The 20,898-nt window shown below is 44.0% G+C and overlaps 1 protein-coding gene across 1 annotated transcript in view; it reads right to left on the bottom strand.

Annotated features, from left to right (window-relative positions):
• The window catches only part of CNPY3 (canopy FGF signaling regulator 3), a 329,077-nt gene that overhangs the window by 57,346 nt on the left and 250,833 nt on the right, over positions 1-20,898 (bottom strand). The window contains exon 6 of the mRNA XM_053712797.1: positions 18,891-19,008. Within this exon, the coding sequence (XP_053568772.1) occupies positions 18,891-19,008 (118 nt within the window). The remainder of the gene's footprint in view (positions 1-18,890; positions 19,009-20,898) is intronic.

Consider the following 20,898-nt stretch of genomic DNA (forward strand, 5'->3'; position numbering starts at 1 on the left):
CTCGGAGAAACCGCGTTTTGATAAAATCAAGCATTCAATCTCCAAGCAGTCAGACGCAGAGAAATTAGATTTGGATGGTTGAAAGGACCCTGAAGTAGAAGGTCCTGTCTCAGCGGTAGAGTCCATGGTGGAAGGGATGACATGTCCACCAGATCTGCATACCAAGTCCTGCGTGGCCACGCAGGTGCTATCAAAATCACCGAAGCTCTCTCCTGCTTGATCTTGGCAATCAGACGAGGGAGCAGAGGAAACGGTGAAAGCTTGGCGTTCTGACGAGACGCCATGAGATCCAATTCTGTTTTGCCCCAACGCTGAATCAACTGTGCAAACACTTCCGGATGGAGTTCCCACTCCCCCGGATGAAAAGTCTGCCTCCAATGTTGGAGGTTTATTTTTGAAACCTCCAACATTGCAAGGGAACTCCTAGTTCCCCCTTGATGGTTGATGTAGGCTACAGTCGTGATATTGTCCGACTGAAATCTGATGAACCTGACCGCAGCAAGCTGAGGCCAAGCCTGAAGAGCATTAAATATCGCTCTTAGTTCCAGAATGTTTACCGGAAGGAGTGTCTCCTCCTGAGTCCACGAGCCCTAAGCTTTCAGGGAGTTCCAGACTGCACCCCAGCCCAGAAGGCTGGCATCTGTCGTTACTATAGTCCAGTCTGGCCTGCGGAAGCTCATCCCCTTGGACAGATGGACCTGAGATAGCCACCAGAGAAGAGAATCCCTGGTTTCTTGATCCAGATTTAGTAGAGGGGACAAATCTGTGTAATCCCCATTCCACTGACTGAGCATGCAAAGTTGCAGCGGTCTGAGATGTAGGCGGGCAAACGGTACTATGTCCATTGCCGCTACCATTAAACCGATTACTTCCATACACTGAGCCACTGAAGGACGAGAAGTGGAATAAAGAACACGGCAAGAGTCTAGAAGTTTTGACAATCTGGCCTTCGTTAGGTAAATCTTCATTTCTACCGAATCCATCAGAGTCCCTAGGAATGAAACTTTTGTTAGAGGTGATAGAGAGCCCTTTTCTTCGTTCACCTTCCACCCATGGGACCTCAGAAATGCCAGAACAATGTCTGTGTGAGACCTGGCAACTTGAAAAGTCGACGCCTGTATCAGAATGTTGTCTAAGTAAGGGGCTACTGCTATACCCCGCGGCCTTAGGACCGATAGAAGGGACCCTAGAACCTTTGTAAAGATTATTGGTGCCGTGGCCAACCTGAAGGGAAGAGCCACAAACTGGTAGTGCCTGTCTAGAAAGGCAAACCTGAGAAAACGATGATGATCTTTGTGTATCCGGATGTGAAGAAAAGCATCCTTTAGGTCTACGGTAGTCATATAGTGACCCTCCTGGATCATAGGAAGGATGGTTCGAATAGTCTCCATCTTGAAGGATGGAACTCTGAGAAATTTATTTAAGATTTTGAGATCTAAGATTGGTCTGAATGTTCCCTCTTTCTTGGGAACTACAAACAGATTTCAATAGAAGCCCTGACCCTGTTCCTCCTGCGGAACTGGGTGGATCACTCCCATAATTAGAAGGTCTTGAACACAATGTAAGAATGCCTCTCTCTTTATCTGGTTTGCAGATAAAAGTGAGAGATGAAATCTCCCTTTTGGGGGAGAGGTTTTGAATTCCAGAAGATAACCCTTGGACACAGTTTCCAATGCCCAGGGATCCTGGACATCTCTTGCCCAAGCCTGGGCGAAGAGAGAGAGTCTGCCCCCTACTAGATCCATTTCCTGATCGGGGGCTGCTCCTTCATGCTGTATTAGAGGCAGCAGCAGGCTTTTTGGCCTGTTTCCCCTTGTTCCAAGCCTGGTTAGGTCTCCAGACCGGCTTAGACTGGGCAAAAGTTCCCTCTTGTTTTGTGTTATAGGAAGTTGAAGCTGTGCCACTCTTGAAGTTTCGAAAGGGCCGAAAACTAGACTGTTTGGTCCTTAATTTGTTGGACCTGTCTTGAGGAAGGGCGTGACCTTTTCCTCCAGTGATGTCAGAAATGATCTCCTTCAGTCCAGGCCCGAATAGGGTCTGTCCTTTGAAGGGAATGTTGAGAAGTTTAGACTTTGAAGTCACGTCAGCTGACCAGGATTTAAGCCATAGCGCCCTGCGCGCCTGAATAGCAAAACCTGAATTTTTAGCCGTTAGCTTGGTTAAATGAACAAAGGCATCAGAAACAAATGAATTGGCTAGCTTAAGGGCCCTAAGCTTGTCAATAATATCTTCCAACGGGGTTTCAACCTGTAGAGCCTGCTCTAGGGACTCAAACCAGAAAGCCGCAGCAGCAGTGACTGGGGCAATGCATGCAAGAGGCTGGAGAATAAAACCTTGTTGAATAAAAATTTTCTTAAGGTAACCCTCTAATGTTTTATCCATTGGATCTAGAAAAGCACAACTGTCCTCGACAGGGATAGTGGTACGCTTATCTAGAGTAGAAACTGCTCCCTCCACCTTAGGGACCGTCTGCCATAAGTCCCGTGTAGCGGCGTCTATAGGAAACATCTTTTTAAAAATAGGAGGGGGAGAGAACGGTACACCTGGTCTATCCCATTCCTTAGTAATAATTTCAGAAAACCTTTTAGGGATTGGAAAAACATCAGTGTAAGTAGGTACTGCATAGTATTAATCCAATCTACATAATTGCTAAAACCTCCCTGAGCAATACGCGGAGGTGTTCAAGCTTAAATTTAAATGTAGACATATCAGAATCAGATTGAAGTATCTTCCCTGAATCAGAAAATTCACTCACAGATTGAAGCTCCCCTGCTTCAGCTTCAGTATAATGTGAGGGTGTATCAAACATAGCTACTAAAGCGTCAGAGAGCTCTGTATTTATTCTAGTCCCAGAGCTGTCTCGTTTTCCTTGCAATCCTGGCAGTTTAGATAATACCTCTGTAAGGGTATGATTCATAACTGCTGCCATGTCTTGTAAGGTATACGCAATGGGCGCACTAGATGTACTAGGCGTCCCCTGAGTGGGATTTATAGGATCTGACACATGGGGAGAGTTAGACGGCATAACTTCCTCCTTGTCAATTTCTTCTGGTGATAAATTTTTTAAAGCCAGAATATGGTCTTTGTAATCTATAGTAAAATCAGTGCATTTGGTACACATTCTAAGAGGGGGTTCCACAATGGCTTCTAAACATAATGAACAATGAGTTTCCTCTATGTCAGACATTTTTAAACAGACTAGTAATGAGACCAGCAAGCTTGGAAAACACTTAAATAACTGTGAACAAGCAGAAAATAAAAACGGTACTGTGCCTTTAAGAGAAAAAAACAATCACAGAAACTGCAAAACAGTGAAAAAAGCAGTAAATCTTACGAAATTTTTACAGTGTGTATAATAGGCTAAAAGAGCATTGCACCCACTTGCAAATGGAGGATTAACCCCTTAGTTTCAAAACCGGATCAAAAAAAGATAAACGTTTTTAAACAGTCACACAAAACTGCCACAGCTCTACTGTGGCCCTACCTGCCCATACAACGACTTTGGAAGGCACAAAAACCCTTTAGAGAGGTCCTAAATGTTCAGGAGACTCCTTCAGGGAAGCTGGATGTCTCAAACTGCAAAAACTAATGCACAATTTAGGCCGAAAATAGGCCCCTCCCAGCCTGTACTCACAGTGAGAGGGCCTAAAAAAAAACTATCCCTAGGCAAAATCTAGTCAGCCATGTGGAAAAAACTGGGCCCCAGAATAAAGTTTTATCACCAATATGTAAAAAACTTTCATACACCTTCAGCAAATGTTATATCTATTCAGTAATGTGAGTAAATAAAAAAAAAAATTACCCTTTACAGCAAGCATGATACCAGTCGTTATTAAATCACTGTAATCAGGCTTACCTTAAAGGGACAGTATACACTCATTTTCATATAACTGCATGTAATAGACACTACTATACAGAATATGTACAGATACTGATATAAATATACATTATACACTAATTGTCATATAACTGCATGTAATAGACACTTCTATACAGAATATGTACAGATACTGATATAAATATACAGTATACACTAATTGTCATATAACTGCATGTAATAGACACTACTATACAGAATATGTACAGATACTGATATAAATATACAGTATATACTAATTACATATAACTGCATGTAATAGACACTACTATACAGAATATGTACAGATACTGATATAAATATACAGTATACACTAATTGTCATATAACTGCATGTAATAGACACTACTATACAGAATATGTACAGTACTGATATAAATATACAGTATACACTAATTGTCATATAACTGCATGTAATAGACACTACTATACAGAATATGTACAGATACTGATATAAATATACAGTATACACTAATTGTCCTACAACTGCATGTAATAGACACTACTATACAGAATATGTACAGATACTGATATAAATATACAGTATATACTAATTGTCATATAACTGCATGTAATAGACACTTCTATACAGAATATGTACAGATAATGATATAAATATACAGTATACACTAATTGTCATATAACTGCATGTAATAGACACTACTATACAGAATATGTACAGATACTGATATAAATATACAGTATACACTAATTGTCATATAACTGCATGTAATAGACACTACTATACAGAATATGTACAGATACTGATATAAATATACAGTATACACTAATTGTCATATAACTGCATGTAATAGACACTACTATACAGAATATGTACAGATACTGATATAAATATACAGTATACACTAATTGTCATAACTGCATGTAATATACACTACTATACAGAATATGTACAGATACTGATATAAATATACAGTATACACTAATTGTCATATAACTGCATGTAATATACACTACTATACAGAATATGTACAGATACTGATATAAATATACAGTATACACTAATTGTCATATAACTGCATGTAATAGACACTACTATACAGAATATGTACAGATACTGATATAAATATACAGTATACACTAATTGTCATATAACTGCATGTAATAGACACTACTATACAGAATATGTACAGATACTGATATAAATATACAGTATACACTAATTGTCATATAACTGCATGTATCAGACACTACTATACAGAATATGTACAGATACTGATATAAATATACAGTATACACTAATTGTCATATAACTGCATGTAATAGACACTACTATACAGAATATGTACAGATACTGATATAAATATACAGTATACACTAATAGTCATGTAATAGGCACCACTATACAGAATATGTACAGATACTGATATAAATATACAGTATACACTAATTACATATAACTGCATGTAATAGACACTACTATACAGAATATGTACAGATACTGATATAAATATACAGTATACACTAATTGTCATATAACTGCATGTAATAGACACTACTATACAGAATATGTACAGATACTGATATAAATATACAGTATACACTAATTGTCATATAACTGCATGTAATAGACAATACTATACAGAATATGTACAGATTCTGATATAAATATACATTATACACTAATTGTCATATAACTGCATGTAATAGACACTACTATACTGAATATGTACAGATACTGATATAAATATACAGTATACACTAATTGTCATATAACTGCATGTAATAGACACTACTATACAGAATATGTACAGATACTGATATAAATATACAGTATATACTAATTGTCATATAACTGCATGTAACAGACACTACTATACAGAATATGTACAGATACTGATATAAATATACAGTATACACTAATTGTCATATAACTGCATGTAACAGACACTACTATACTGAATATGTACAGATACTGATATAAATATACAGTATACACTAATTGTCATATAACTGCATGTAATAGACACTACTATACAGAATATGTACAGATACTGATATAAATATACAGTATATACTAATTGTCATATAACTGCATGTAATAGACACTACTATACAGGATATGTACAGATACTGATATAAATATACAGTATACACTAATAGTCATGTAATAGGCACCACTATACAGAATATGTACAGATACTGATATAAATATACAGTATACACTAATTGTCATATAACTGCATGTAATAGACACTGCTATACAGAATATGTACAGATACTGATATAAATATACAGTATACACTAATTGTCATATAACTGCATGTAATAGACACTGCTATACAGAATATGTACAGATACTGATATAAATATACAGTATACACTAATTACATATAACTGCATGTAATAGACACTACTATACAGAATATGTACAGATACTGATATAAATATACAGTATACACCAATTCTCATATAACTGCATGTAATAGACACTACTATACAGAATATGTACAGATAATGATATAAATATACAGTATACACTAATTGTCATATAACTGCATGTAATAGACACTGCTATACAGAATATGTACAGATACTGATATAAATATACAGTATACACTAATTACATATAACTGCATGTAATAGACACTACTATACAGAATATATACAGATACTGATATAATTATACAGTATACACTAATTGTCATATAACTGCATGTAATAGACACTACTATACTGAATATGTACAGTACTGATATAAATATACAGTATACACTAATTGTCATATAACTGCATGTAATAGACACTACTATACTGAATATGTACAGTACTGATATAAATATACAGTATACACTAATTGTCATATAACTGCATGTAATAGACACTACTATAAAGAATAAGATGCACAGATACTGATATAAAAATCCAGTATAAAACTTACTTAGAAGCTGTCAGTTTGGCTCTGTTGAAAAGGTAGCTGGAAAGCCCATTGCAAGTGGGAAATAAGACACTCCCCCCCTCCCCCTTCTTTTGCATATGAAAAGACCCTTTACACAAACAGCAGCAAGCTGGAGAAGGTAGCTGACAGTATTCACATAAAACCTTTGGGCTTGGTTAGGAGTCTGAAAATCAGAGCAATGTTATTTAAAAATAAACAAAACTATACAGTTATTTAAAAAAAAAAACTTTATGGGCTATATAAATAGAGCATCTACAAAACATTTATGCAAAGAAAAAATGAGTGTATAATGTCCCTTTAAATAAATCCGGTATTGTCAGCATTTTCTAGCATATCATTTCTCTAGAAAAATTTAAAACTGCACATACCTCATAGCAGGAGACCGTGCACGCTATTCCCCAAGCTGAAGTTACCTCATCTCTTCAGTTATGTGTGAGAACAGCAATGGATCTTAGTTACAACCTGCTAAAATCATCAAAGACCACAGGCAGACTCTTCTTTAACTTTCTGCCTGAGGCTAAAATAGTACAACTCCGGTACCATTTGAAAATAACAAACTTTTGATTGAATATAAACTACATTAATGCACCACATCTCTCTAGCTACTTCCTATCTTGTCGAGAGCTGCAAGAGAATGACTGGGAGGTGGCAGTTAGGGGAGGAGCTATATAGACAGCTCTGCTGTGGGTGATCCTCTTGCAGCTTCCTGTTCGGAAGGAGAATATCCCACAAGTAATGGATGATAAACCGTGGACTGGATACACCTTACAAGAGAAAAAAGATATTGCAGAACTAGAAAAAGTTCAGAGAAGGGCCACAAAGCTAATAAGGGGATTGGAGAATTTAACCTATGAGGAGAGGCTAGTCAAACTGGGTCTGTTTTCTTTAGAAAAAAGGTGCTTAAGAGGTGACATGATTACTTTATATAAATATATTCAAGGCCCATATACAGAGATGGCAGAAGCTCTGTTTATTCCAAGAAAATTGTTTGTGACCAGAGGTCACAATTTAAGGTTGGAGGAAAGGAGATTTAATCTCCAGCAACAGAAACGTTTCTTCACTGTAAGAGCAATAAAATTGTGGGACTCATTACCAAAGGAGATAGTGAATGCCAATACCGTAGATACATTTAAAAATTATTTGGATACATTTCTGTCTATAAACAAAATTCATGGATATCATTGCTAGTATTAAATGCGTCACCTTTTAGTGGTATTATTTAAGCTTAACTGGAGCTTTTTGTATATATTTTAGATTTGTATAGGTTGACCTCGATGGACTTCGGTCTTTTTTCAACTTCATCTACTATGTAACTATTTTACCATACCCGGTCACATGGTGCGCAATGCAGGAAACGCACCTGCTATACGAAAAAAGCACGGCAAGACTTTCAGGCTGCGCAGCTTTCAGAAACAAAAGTAAAATCTGTTTGTTCCAACATCTGCCTGAGTCTCATCTCACACATGTCGCAGCATAATAAAATAAAATTATGTGATTAATCCCCCCTGTTCAATAATCCACCTCCAGAGATAATAACCCTTGATTTTATACAGATAAAAGGAGCCACACTGTGACCCTGTCTTCTTGCGTTATCATATGTGTATAAAAAAATGAAACTATCTTACCAGAATCTATGCCGTGGAACAGAAACACAGCCTTTCAAGTCTTGTAGCATCGCTCCTGACATAGACTTGAGTGAAGGAAGCAGGAAGTAAAACTGGTCAACACTGATTGCTTAGGAGCTGTTAATACGAGTCTGGATGGCTTAGCAGAAAGACTCTCCCTGCATCTCCAGACTCTAACATTCGTCAATGCTCTCACTGAGAGGCTGACAAGACTACTTAATACTCCAGTCACATTTCGAAGAGTCGATACCCTCCATAAGGAACTACTCCGTATCTTCTGACACTTCTCTGCCAACCTTCTGTGACGATAGGCAAAGAATGACTGGCATATGAGAGAAGTAGGGGGAGTATTTAGGCCTTTGGTGGGTTTGCCTCCTCCTGGTGGCCAGGTTCAGTATTTCCCAAAAGTAAGGAATGATGCCGTGGACTCTCCTAATATTAAGAAGGAAAGAGAAAGAACAGAATAAACCTAATCTGTCTTTCTATACTATGGGCAGCAAATATGTTAGGAAAATGCAGTACGGCCCACCTCACAAGTTCCTAACTGCTTTAAAGCCACCACTTCTCTACTGCAGAGATTGATGTGGACTACAGCTATATCCAAATATCTTGCTTCTAGCGAAAAGAAATCCAATTTTCTTCAGAAACCAAAACTTCACCTCCTCCATTGACAGTGACTGAGGATTATGGGAAGGGGAGTGACTTTTAACAGATTTGCTGTGGTGCTTTTTTCCTCCTCCTGCTGGCCAGGAGTGATATTCCCACTAATAATTGATGACGTTGTGGACTCTCCATATCTTAGGAAAGAGACTACTTACCCCCCTTGTACTTATACACTCTATACAGTCCTGTGCTATACCCTGTACTTATATCCCCTATACCCCCATTACTTCTACTCTCTATACTTCCCTGTGCTAATACCCCCATTACTTCTACTCCCTATACTTCCCTGTGCTAATGCCCCTGTACTTATACCCCATATACCCCCTGTAATAATGCCCCCTGTACTTATACCCCCTATACTCCCCTGTGCTAATGCCCCTGTACTTATATCCCCTATACTTCCCTGTGCTAATGCCCCTGTACTTATATCCCTTATACTTCCCTGTGCTAATGCCCCTGTACTTATTTCCCCTATAATTCCCTGTGCTAATGCCCCTGTACTTATATCCCCTATACTCCCTGTGCAAATGCCCCTGTACTTATATCCCCATACTCCCCTGTGCTAATGCCCCGTGCACTTATATCCCCTATACTCCCTGTGCAAATGCCCCTGTACTTATATCCCCTATACTTCCCTGTGCTAATGACCCTGTACTTATATCCCCTATACTCCCTGTGCTAATGCCCCTGTACTTATATCCCCTATACTTCCCTGTGATAATGCCCCTGTACTTATATCCCCTATACTTCCCTGTGATAATGCCCCTGTACTTATATCCCCTATACTCCCTGTGATAATGCCCCTGTACTTATATCCCCTATACTCCCTGTGCAAATGCCCCTGTACTTATATCCCCTATACTTCCCTGTGCTAATACCCCTGTACTTATATCCCCTATACTCCCTGTGCAAATGCCCCTGTACTTATTTCCCCTATACTCCCTGTGCAAATGCCCCTGTACTTATATCCCCTATACTCCCTGTGCAAATGCCCCTGTACTTATATCCCCATACTCCCCTGTGCAATTGCCCCATGCACTTATATCCCCTATACATACTCCCTGTGCAAATGCCCCTGTACTTATATCCCCATACTCCCCTGTGCTAATGCCCCCTGTACTTATATCCCCATACTCCCTGTGCTAATGCCCCTGTACTTATATCCCCTATACTCCCTGTGCTAATGCCCCTGTACTTATATCCCCTATACTCCCTGTGCTACTCCCTGTGCTAATGCCCCTGAACTTATATCCCCTATACTCCCCTGTGCTAATGCCCCTGTACTTATATCCCCTATACTCCCCTGTGCTAATGCCCCTGTACTTATATCCCCATATACTCCCCTGTGCTAATGCCTCTGTACTTATATCCCCTATACTCCCCTGTGCTAATGCCCCTGTACTTATATCCCCTATACTCCCCTGTGCTAATGCCCCTGTACTTATATCCCCATATACTCCCCTGTGCTAATGCCTCTGTACTTATATCCCCTATACTCCCCTGTGCAAATGCCCCTGTACTTATATCCCCTATACTCCCCTGTGCAAATGCCCCTGTACTTATATCCCCTATACTCCCTGTGCAAATGCCCCTGTACTTATATCCCCTATACTCCCTGTGCTAATGCCCCTGTACTTATATCCCCTATACTCCCTGTGCTAATGCCCCTGTACTTATATCCCCTATACTCCCCTGTGCTAATGCCCCTGTACTTATATCCCCTATACTCTGCTGTGCTAATGCCCCCTGTACTTATATCCCCTATACTCCCTGTGCTAATGCCCCCCTGTACTTATATCCCCTATACATACCCCCTGTGCAAATGCCCCTGTACTTATATCCCCATACTCCCCTGTGCTAATGCCCCCTGTACTTATATCCCCATACTCCCTGTGCTAATGCCCCTGTACTTATATCCCCTATACTCCCTGTGCTAATGCCCCTGTACTTATATCCCCTATACTCCCTGTGCTACTCCCTGTGCTAATGCCCCTGAACTTATATCCCCTATACTCCCCTGTGCTAATGCCCCTGTACTTATATCCCCTATACTCCCCTGTGCTAATGCCCCTGTACTTATATCCCCATATACTCCCCTGTGCTAATGCCTCTGTACTTATATCCCCTATACTCCCCTGTGCAAATGCCCCTGTACTTATATCCCCTATACTCCCTGTGCAAATGCCCCTGTACTTATATCCCCATACTCCCCTGTGCAATTGCCCCATGCACTTATATCCCCTATACATACTCCCTGTGCAAATGCCCCTGTACTTATATCCCCATACTCCCCTGTGCTAATGCCCCCTGTACTTATATCCCCATACTCCCTGTGCTAATGCCCCTGTACTTATATCCCCTATACTCCCTGTGCTAATGCCCCTGTACTTATATCCCCTATACTCCCTGTGCTACTCCCTGTGCTAATGCCCCTGAACTTATATCCCCTATACTCCCCTGTGCTAATGCCCCTGTACTTATATCCCCTATACTCCCCTGTGCTAATGCCCCTGTACTTATATCCCCATATACTCCCCTGTGCTAATGCCTCTGTACTTATATCCCCTATACTCCCCTGTGCTAATGCCCCTGTACTTATATCCCCTATACTCCCCTGTGCTAATGCCCCTGTACTTATATCCCCATATACTCCCCTGTGCTAATGCCTCTGTACTTATATCCCCTATACTCCCCTGTGCAAATGCCCCTGTACTTATATCCCCTATACTCCCCTGTGCAAATGCCCCTGTACTTATATCCCCTATACTCCCTGTGCAAATGCCCCTGTACTTATATCCCCTATACTCCCTGTGCTAATGCCCCTGTACTTATATCCCCTATACTCCCTGTGCTAATGCCCCTGTACTTATATCCCCTATACTCCCCTGTGCTAATGCCCCTGTACTTATATCCCCTATACTCTGCTGTGCTAATGCCCCCTGTACTTATATCCCCTATACTCCCTGTGCTAATGCCCCCCTGTACTTATATCCCCTATACATACCCCCTGTGCAAATGCCCCTGTACTTATATCCCCATACTCCCCTGTGCTAATGCCCCCTGTACTTATATCCCCATACTCCCTGTGCTAATGCCCCTGTACTTATATCCCCTATACTCCCTGTGCTAATGCCCCTGTACTTATATCCCCTATACTCCCTGTGCTACTCCCTGTGCTAATGCCCCTGAACTTATATCCCCTATACTCCCCTGTGCTAATGCCCCTGTACTTATATCCCCTATACTCCCCTGTGCTAATGCCCCTGTACTTATATCCCCATATACTCCCCTGTGCTAATGCCTCTGTACTTATATCCCCTATACTCCCCTGTGCAAATGCCCCTGTACTTATATCCCCTATACTCCCTGTGCAAATGCCCCTGTACTTATATCCCCTATACTCCCTGTGCAAATGCCCCTGTACTTATATCCCCTATACTCCCTGTGCTAATGCCCCTGTACTTATATCCCCTATACTCCCTGTGCTAATGCCCCTGTACTTATATCCCCTATACTCCCCTGTGCTAATGCCCCTGTACTTATATCCCCTATACTCTGCTGTGCTAATGCCCCCTGTACTTATATCCCCTATACTCCCTGTGATAATGCCCCCCTGTACTTATATCCCCTATACTCCCCTGTGCTAATGCCCCTGTACTTATATCCCCTATACTCCCCTGTGCTAATGCCCCGTGTACTTATACCCCATATACCCCCCTGTGCTAATGCCCCGTGTACTTATACCCCATATACCCCCCTGTGCTAATGCCCCTGTACTTATACCCCCTATACTCCCCTGTGCTAATGCCCCCTGTACTTATATCCCCTATACTAATGCCCCTGTACTTATATCCCCTATACTTCCCTGTGCTAATGCCCCCTGTACTTATATCCCCTATACTCCCCTGTGCTAATGCCCCTGTACTTATATCCCCTATACTCCCTGTGCTAATGTCCCTGTACTTATATCCCCTATACTTCCCTGTGCTAATGCCCCCTGTACTTATATCCCCATATACTCCCCTGTGCTAATGCCTCTGTACTTATATCCCCTATACTTCCCTGTGCTAATGCCCCCTGTACTTATATCCCCATATACTCCCCTGTGCTAATGCCTCTGTACTTATATCCCCATATACTCCCTGTGCTAATGCCTCTGTACTTATATCCCCATATACTCCCTGTGCTAATGCCCCTGTACTTATATCCCCTATACTCCCCTGTGCTAATGCCCCTGTACTTATATCCCCTATACTCCCTGTGCTAATGTCCCTGTACTTATATCCCCTATACTCCCTGTGCTAATGTCCCTGTACTTATATCCCCTATACTCCCCTGTGCTAATGCCCCTGTACTTATATCCCCTATACTCCCTGTGCTAATGTCCCTGTACTTATATCCCCTATACTCCCTGTGCTAATGTCCCTGTACTTATATCCCCTATACTCCCTGTGCTAATGCCCCTGAACTTATATCCCCTATACTCCCCTGTGCTAATGCCCCCTGTACTTCTATCCCCTATACTCCCCTGTGCTAATGCCACTGTACTTATATCCCCATATACTCCCCTGTGCTAATGCCTCTGTACTTATATCCCCTATACTCCCCTGTGCTAATGCCCCTGTACTTATATCCCCTATACTCCCTGTGCAAATGCCCCTGTACTTATATCCCCTATACTCCCTGTGCAAATGCCCCTGTACTTATATCCCCTATACTCCCTGTGCTAATGCCCCCTGTACTTATATCCCCTATACTCCCTGTGCAAATGCCCCTGTACTTATATCCCCATACTCCCTGTGCTAATGCCCCCTGTACTTATATCCCCATACTCCCTGTGCTAATGCCCCCTGTACTTATATCCCCATACTCCCTGTGCTAATGCCCCCTGTACTTATATCCCCTATACTCCCCGTGCTAATGCCCCTGTACTTATACCCCTATACTCCCCTGTGCTATTGCCCCCTGTACTTATATCCCCTATACTCCCCTGTGCTAATGCCTCTGTACTTATATCCCCTATACTCCCCTGTGCTAATGCCCCCTGTACTTATATCCCCTATACTAATGCCCCTGTACTTATATCCCCTGTACTTATATCCCCTATAATTCCCTGTGCTAATGCCCCCTGTACTTATATCCCCTATACTAATGCCCCTGTACTTATATCCCCTGTACTTATATCCCCTATAATTCCCTGTGCTAATGCCCCCTGTACTTATATCCCCTATACTAATGCCCCTGTACTTATATCCCCTGTACTTATATCCCCTATAATTCCCTGTGCTAATGCCCCCTGTACTTATATCCCCTATACTCCCCTGTGCTAATGCCCCTGTACTTATATCCCCTATACTCCCTGTGCTAATGTCCCTGTACTTATACCCCCTATACTCCCCTGTGCTAATGCCCCTGTACTTATATCCCCTATACTCCCCTGTGCTAATGCCCCATGTACTTATACCCCATATACCCCCCTGTGCTAATGCCCCTGTACTTATACCCCCTATACTCCCCTGTGCTAATGCCCCCTGTACTTATATCCCCTATACTCCCCTGTGCTAATGCCCCCTGTACTTATATCCCCTATACTCCCTGTGCTAATGCCCCTGTACTTATATCCCCTATACTCCCTGTGCTAATGCCTCTGTACTTATATCCCCTATACTTCCCTGTGCGAATGCCCCTGTACTTATATCCCCTATACTCTGCTGTGCTAATGCCCCCTGTACTTATATCCCCTATACTCCCTGTGCTAATGCCCCCCTGTACTTATATCCCCTATACTCCCCTGTGCTAATGCCCCTGTACTTATATCCCCTATACTCCCCTGTGCTAATGCCCCGTGTACTTATACCCCATATACCCCCCTGTGATAATGCCCCGTGTACTTATACCCCCATACTCCCTGTGCTAATGCCCCTGTACTTATATCCCCTATACTCCCTGTGCTACTCCCTGTGCTAATGCCCCTGAACTTATATCCCCTATACTCCCCTGTGCTAATGCCCCTGTACTTATATCCCCTATACTCCCCTGTACTAATGCCCCTGTACTTATATCCCCATATACCCCCCTGTGCTAATGCCCCTGTACTTATATCCCCCTATACTTCCCTGTGCTAATGCCCCTGTACTTATATCCCCTATACTCCCCTGTGCTAATGCCCCTGTACTTATATCTCCTATACTCCCTGTGCTAATGCCCCTGTACTTATATCCCCTATACTCCCCTGTGCTAATGCCCCTGTACTTATATCCCCTATACTCCCTGTGCTAATGCCCCAGTACTTATATCCCCATATACCCCCCTGTGCTAATGACCCCTGTACTTATATCCCCTATACTCCCCTGTGCTAATGCCCCTGTACTTATATCCCCTATACTACCTTGTGCTAATGCCACTGTACTTATATCCCCTATACTCCCTGTGCTAATGCCCCCTGTACTTATATCCCCATATACTCCCTGTGCTAATGCCCCCTGTACTTATATCCCCTATACTCCCTGTGCTAATGCCCCTGTACGTATATCCCCTATACAACCCCTGTGCTAATGCCCCCTGTACTTATATCCCCTATACTCCCCTGTGCTAATGCCCCGTGTACTTATATCCCCTATACTCCCTGTGCTAATGCCCCCTGTACTTATATCCCCTATACTCCCCTTTGCTAATGCCCCCTGTACTTATATCCCCTATACTCCCCTGTGCTAATGCCCCCTGTACTTATATCCCCATATACTCCCCTGTGCTAATGCCCCCTGTACTTATATCCCCATATACTCCCCTGTGCTAATGCCCCTGTACTTATATCCCCTATACTCCCTGTGCTAATGCCCCTGTACTTATATCCCCTATACTCCCCTGTGCTAATGCCTCTGTACTTATATCCCCTATACTCCCCTGTGCTAATGCCCCGTGTACTTATATCCCCTATACCCCTGTGCTAATGCCCCTGTACTTATATCCCCTATACTACCTTGTGCTAATGCCACTGTACTTATATCCCCTATACTCCCTGTGCTAATGCCCCCTGTACTTATATCCCCATATACTCCCTGTGCTAATGCCCCCTGTACTTATATCCCCTATACTCCCCTTTGCTAATGCCCCCTGTACTTATATCCCCTATACTCCCCTGTGCTAATGCCCCGTGTACTTATATCCCCTATACTCCCTGTGCTAATGCCCCCTGTACTTATATCCCCCTATACTCCCTGTGCTAATGCCCCCTGTACTTATATCCCCTATACTCCCTGTGCTAATGCCCCTGTACTTATATCCCCTATACTCCCCTGTGCTAATGCCCCTGTACTTATATTCCCTATACTCCCTGTGCTAATGCCCCCTGTACTTATATCCCCTATACTCCCCTGTGCTAATGCCTCTGTACTTATATCCCCTATACTCCCCTGTGCTAATGCCTCTGTACTTATACCCCCTATACTCCCTGTGCTAATGCCCCCTGTACTTATATCCCCTATACTCCCCTGTGCTAATGCCCCCTGTACTTATATCCCCTATACTCCCTGTGCTAATGCCTCTGTACTTATATCCCCTATACTCCCCTGTGCTAATGCCTCTGTACTTATATCCCCTATACTCCCTGTGCTAATGCCCCCTGTACTTATATCCCCTATACTCCCCTGTGCTAATGCCCCCTGTACTTATATCCCCTATACTCCCTGTGCTAATGCCTCTGTACTTATATCCCCTATACTCCCCTGTGCTAATGCCTCTGTACTTATATCCCCTATACTCCCCTGTGCTAATGCCTCTGTACTTATACCCCCTATACTCCCCTGTGCTAATGCCCCTGTACTTATATCCCCTATACTCCCTGTGCTAATGCCTCTGTACTTATATCCCCTATACTCCCCTGTGCTAATGCCTCTGTACTTATATCCCCTATACTCCCCTGTGCTAATGCCTCTGTACTTATACCCCCTATACTCCCCTGTGCTAATGCCCCTGTACTTATATCCCCTATACTCCCCTGTGCTAATGCCCCTCTGTACTTATATCCCCTATACTCCCCTGTGCTAATGCCCCCTGTACTTATATCCCCTATACTCCCTGTGCTAATGCCCCTGTACTTATATCCCCTATACTCCCCTGTGCTAATGCCTCTGTACTTATATCCCCTATACTCCCCTGTGCTAATGCCCTGTGTACTTATATCCCCTATACTCCCCTGTGCTAATGCCCCTGTACTTATATCCCCTATACTACCTTGTGCTAATGCCACTGTACTTATATCCCCTATACTCCCTGTGCTAATGCCCCCTGTACTTATATCCCCATATACTCCCTGAGCTAATGCCCCCTGTACTTATATCCCCTATACTCCCCTTTGCTAATGCCCCCTGTACTTATATCCCCTATACTCCCCTGTGCTAATGCCCCGTGTACTTATATCCCCTATACTCCCTGTGCTAATGCCCCCTGTACTTATATCCCCCTATACTCCCTGTGCTAATGCCCCCTGTACTTATATCCCCTATACTCCCTGTGCTAATGCCCCTGTACTTATATCCCCTATACTCCCCTGTGCTAATGCCCCTGTACTTATATCCCCTATACTCCCTGTGCTAATGCCCCCTGTACTTATATCCCCTATACTCCCCTGTGCTAATGCCCCCTGTACTTATATCCCCTATACTCCCCTGTGCTAATGCCTCTGTACTTATACCCCCTATACTCCCTGTGCTAATGCCCCCTGTACTTATATCCCCTATACTCCCCTGTGCTAATGCCCCCTGTACTTATATCCCCTATACTCCCTGTGCTAATGCCTCTGTACTTATATCCCCTATACTCCCCTGTGCTAATGCCTCTGTACTTATATCCCCTATACTCCCTGTGCTAATGCCCCCTGTACTTATATCCCCTATACTCCCCTGTGCTAATGCCCCCTGTACTTATATCCCCTATACTCCCTGTGCTAATGCCTCTGTACTTATATCCCCTATACTCCCCTGTGCTAATGCCTCTGTACTTATATCCCCTATACTCCCCTGTGCTAATGCCTCTGTACTTATACCCCCTATACTCCCCTGTGCTAATGCCTCTGTACTTATATCCCCTATACTCCCCTGTGCTAATGCCCCTGTACTTATATCCCCTATACTCCCCTGTGCTAATGCCCCTGTACTTATATCCCCTATACTCCCCTGTGCTAATGCCTCTGTACTTATATCCCCTATACTCCCCTGTGCTAATGCCCCTGTACTTATATCCCCTATACTCCCCTGTGCTAATGCCCCTCTGTACTTATATCCCCTATACTCCCCTGTGCTAATGCCCCCTGTACTTATATCCCCTATACTCCCCTGTGCTAATGCCCCCTGTACTTATATCCCCATATACTCCCTGTGCTAATGCCCCCTGTACTTATATCCCCTATACTCCCCTGTGCTAATGCCCCTCTGTACTTATATCCCCTATACTCCCCTGTGCTAATGCCTCTGTACTTATATCTCCTATACTCCCCTGTGCTAATGCCCCCTGTACTTATATCCCCTATACTCCCCTGTGCTAATGCCCCCTGTACTTATATCCCCTATACTCCCCTGTGCTAATGCCCCTGTACTTATATCCCCTATACTCCCCTGTGCTAATGCCCATCGTGCTAATAATCTTCTTAATCTTTGTGTCTTCTCCATTAATGCCGTAAGATGACATCTCCAGGTACAAACACATCATTTGTAGGAAGAGTGAGGGCGGCACAGTGGCCTTGGGATCTGCAGACAACAGTAACAAGAAACTGAATAATACATAAGATTAGGCCTAGTTATGTAACTTACTCTGGTCTTGCCCTTTAAGCACGTGCCGTGCGCACAGGAAATCAGTCAGGTCCTCCTCCTGGTGGTTGTGGTACCAATCCTCGATCACATCCTCGTACTCTTCCACCAACACGTCACACTGAGCAGGGCAGACAGAACATGAGTGTAACATGTAGTACAAAACCCCCAGAAGCCCCTGCTCACACACACAGGGGAACCTAAAGCCCAGTAGCTCCTGCTCACACACACAGGGGAACCTAAAGCCCAGTAGCCCCTGCTCACACACACAGGGGAACCTAAAGCCCAGTAGCTCCTGCTCACACACACAGGGGAACCTAAAGCCCAGTAGCTCCTGCTCACACACACAGGGGAACCTAAAGCCCAGTAGCTCCTGCTCACACACACAGGGGAACCTAAAGCCCAGTAGCTCCTGCTCACACACACAGGGGAACCTAAAGCCCAGTAGCTCCTGCTCACACACACAGGGGAACCTAAACCCCAGTAGCTCCTGCTCACACACACAGGGGAACCTAAACCCCAGTAGCCCCTGCTCACACACACAGGGGAACCTAAAGCCCAGTAGCTCCTGCTCACACACACAGGGGAACCTAAAGCCCAGTAGCTCCTGCTCACACACACAGGGGAACCTAAACCCCAGTAGCTCCTGCTCACACACACAGGGGAACCTAAAGCCCAGTAGCTCCTGCTCACACACACAGGGGAACCTAAACCCCAGTAGCTCCTGCTCACACACACAGGGGAACCTAAACCCCAGTAGCTCCTGCTCACACACACAGGGGAACCTAAAGCCCAGTAGCCCCTGCTCACACACACAGGGGAACCTAAACCACAGTAGCTCCTGCTCACACACACAGGGGAACCTAAAGCCCAGTAGCTCCTGCTCACACACACAGGGGAACCTAAACCCCAGTAGCCCCTGCTCACACACACAGGGGAACCTAAAGCCCAGTAGCTCCTGCTCACACACACAGGGGAACCTAAAGCCCAGTAGCTCCTGCTCACACACACAGGGGAACCTAAACCCCAGTAGCTCCTGCTCACACACACAGGGGAACCTAAACCACAGTAGCTCCTGCTCACACACACAGGGGAACCTAAACCACAGTAGCTCCTGCTCACACACACAGGGGAACCTAAAGCCCAGTAGCTTCTGCTCACACACACAGGGGAACCTAAACCCCAGTAGCTCCTGCTCACACACACAGGGGAACCTAAAGCCCAGTAGCTCCTGCTCACACACACAGGGGAACCTAAACCACAGTAGCTCCTGCTCACACACACAGGGGAACCTAAAGCCCAGTAGCTCCTGCTCACACACAGGGGAACCTAAAGCCCAGTAGCTCCTGCTCACACACACAGGGGAACCTAAAGCCCAGTAGCTCCTGCTCACACACACAGGGGAACCTAAAGCCCAGTAGCTCCTGCTCACACACACAGGGGAACCTAAAGCCCAGTAGCTCCTGCTCACACACACAGGGGAACCTAAACCCCAGTAGCTCCTGCTCACACACACAGGGGAACCTAAACCCCAGTAGCCCCTGCTCACAGACACAGGGGAACCTAAACCCCAGTAGCTCCTGCTCACACACACAGGGGAACCTAAACCACAGTAGCTCCTGCTCACACACACAGGGGAACCTAAACCCCAGTAGCCCCTGCTCACACACACACAGGGGAACCTAAAGCCCAGTAGCACCTGCTCACACACACAGGTGAACCTAAACCCCAGTAGCCCCTGCTCACACACACAGGGGAACCTAAACCCCAGTAGCTCCTGCTGTCACACACAGGGGAACCTAAAGCCCAGTAGCTCCTGCTCACACACAGGGGAACCTAAACCCCAGTAGCTCCTGCTCACACACACAGGGGAACCTAAACCCCAGTAACCCCTGCTCACACACACACAGGGGAACCTAAACCCCAGTAGCCCCTGCTCACACACACAGGGGAACCTAAACCCCAGTAGCTCCTGCTCACACACAGGGGAACCTAAACCCCAGTAGCTCCT

The sequence above is a fragment of the Bombina bombina genome, chromosome 4 (genome assembly GCF_027579735.1).
Source record: "Bombina bombina isolate aBomBom1 chromosome 4, aBomBom1.pri, whole genome shotgun sequence".
In the NCBI taxonomy this organism is placed as follows: domain Eukaryota; kingdom Metazoa; phylum Chordata; class Amphibia; order Anura; family Bombinatoridae; genus Bombina; species Bombina bombina.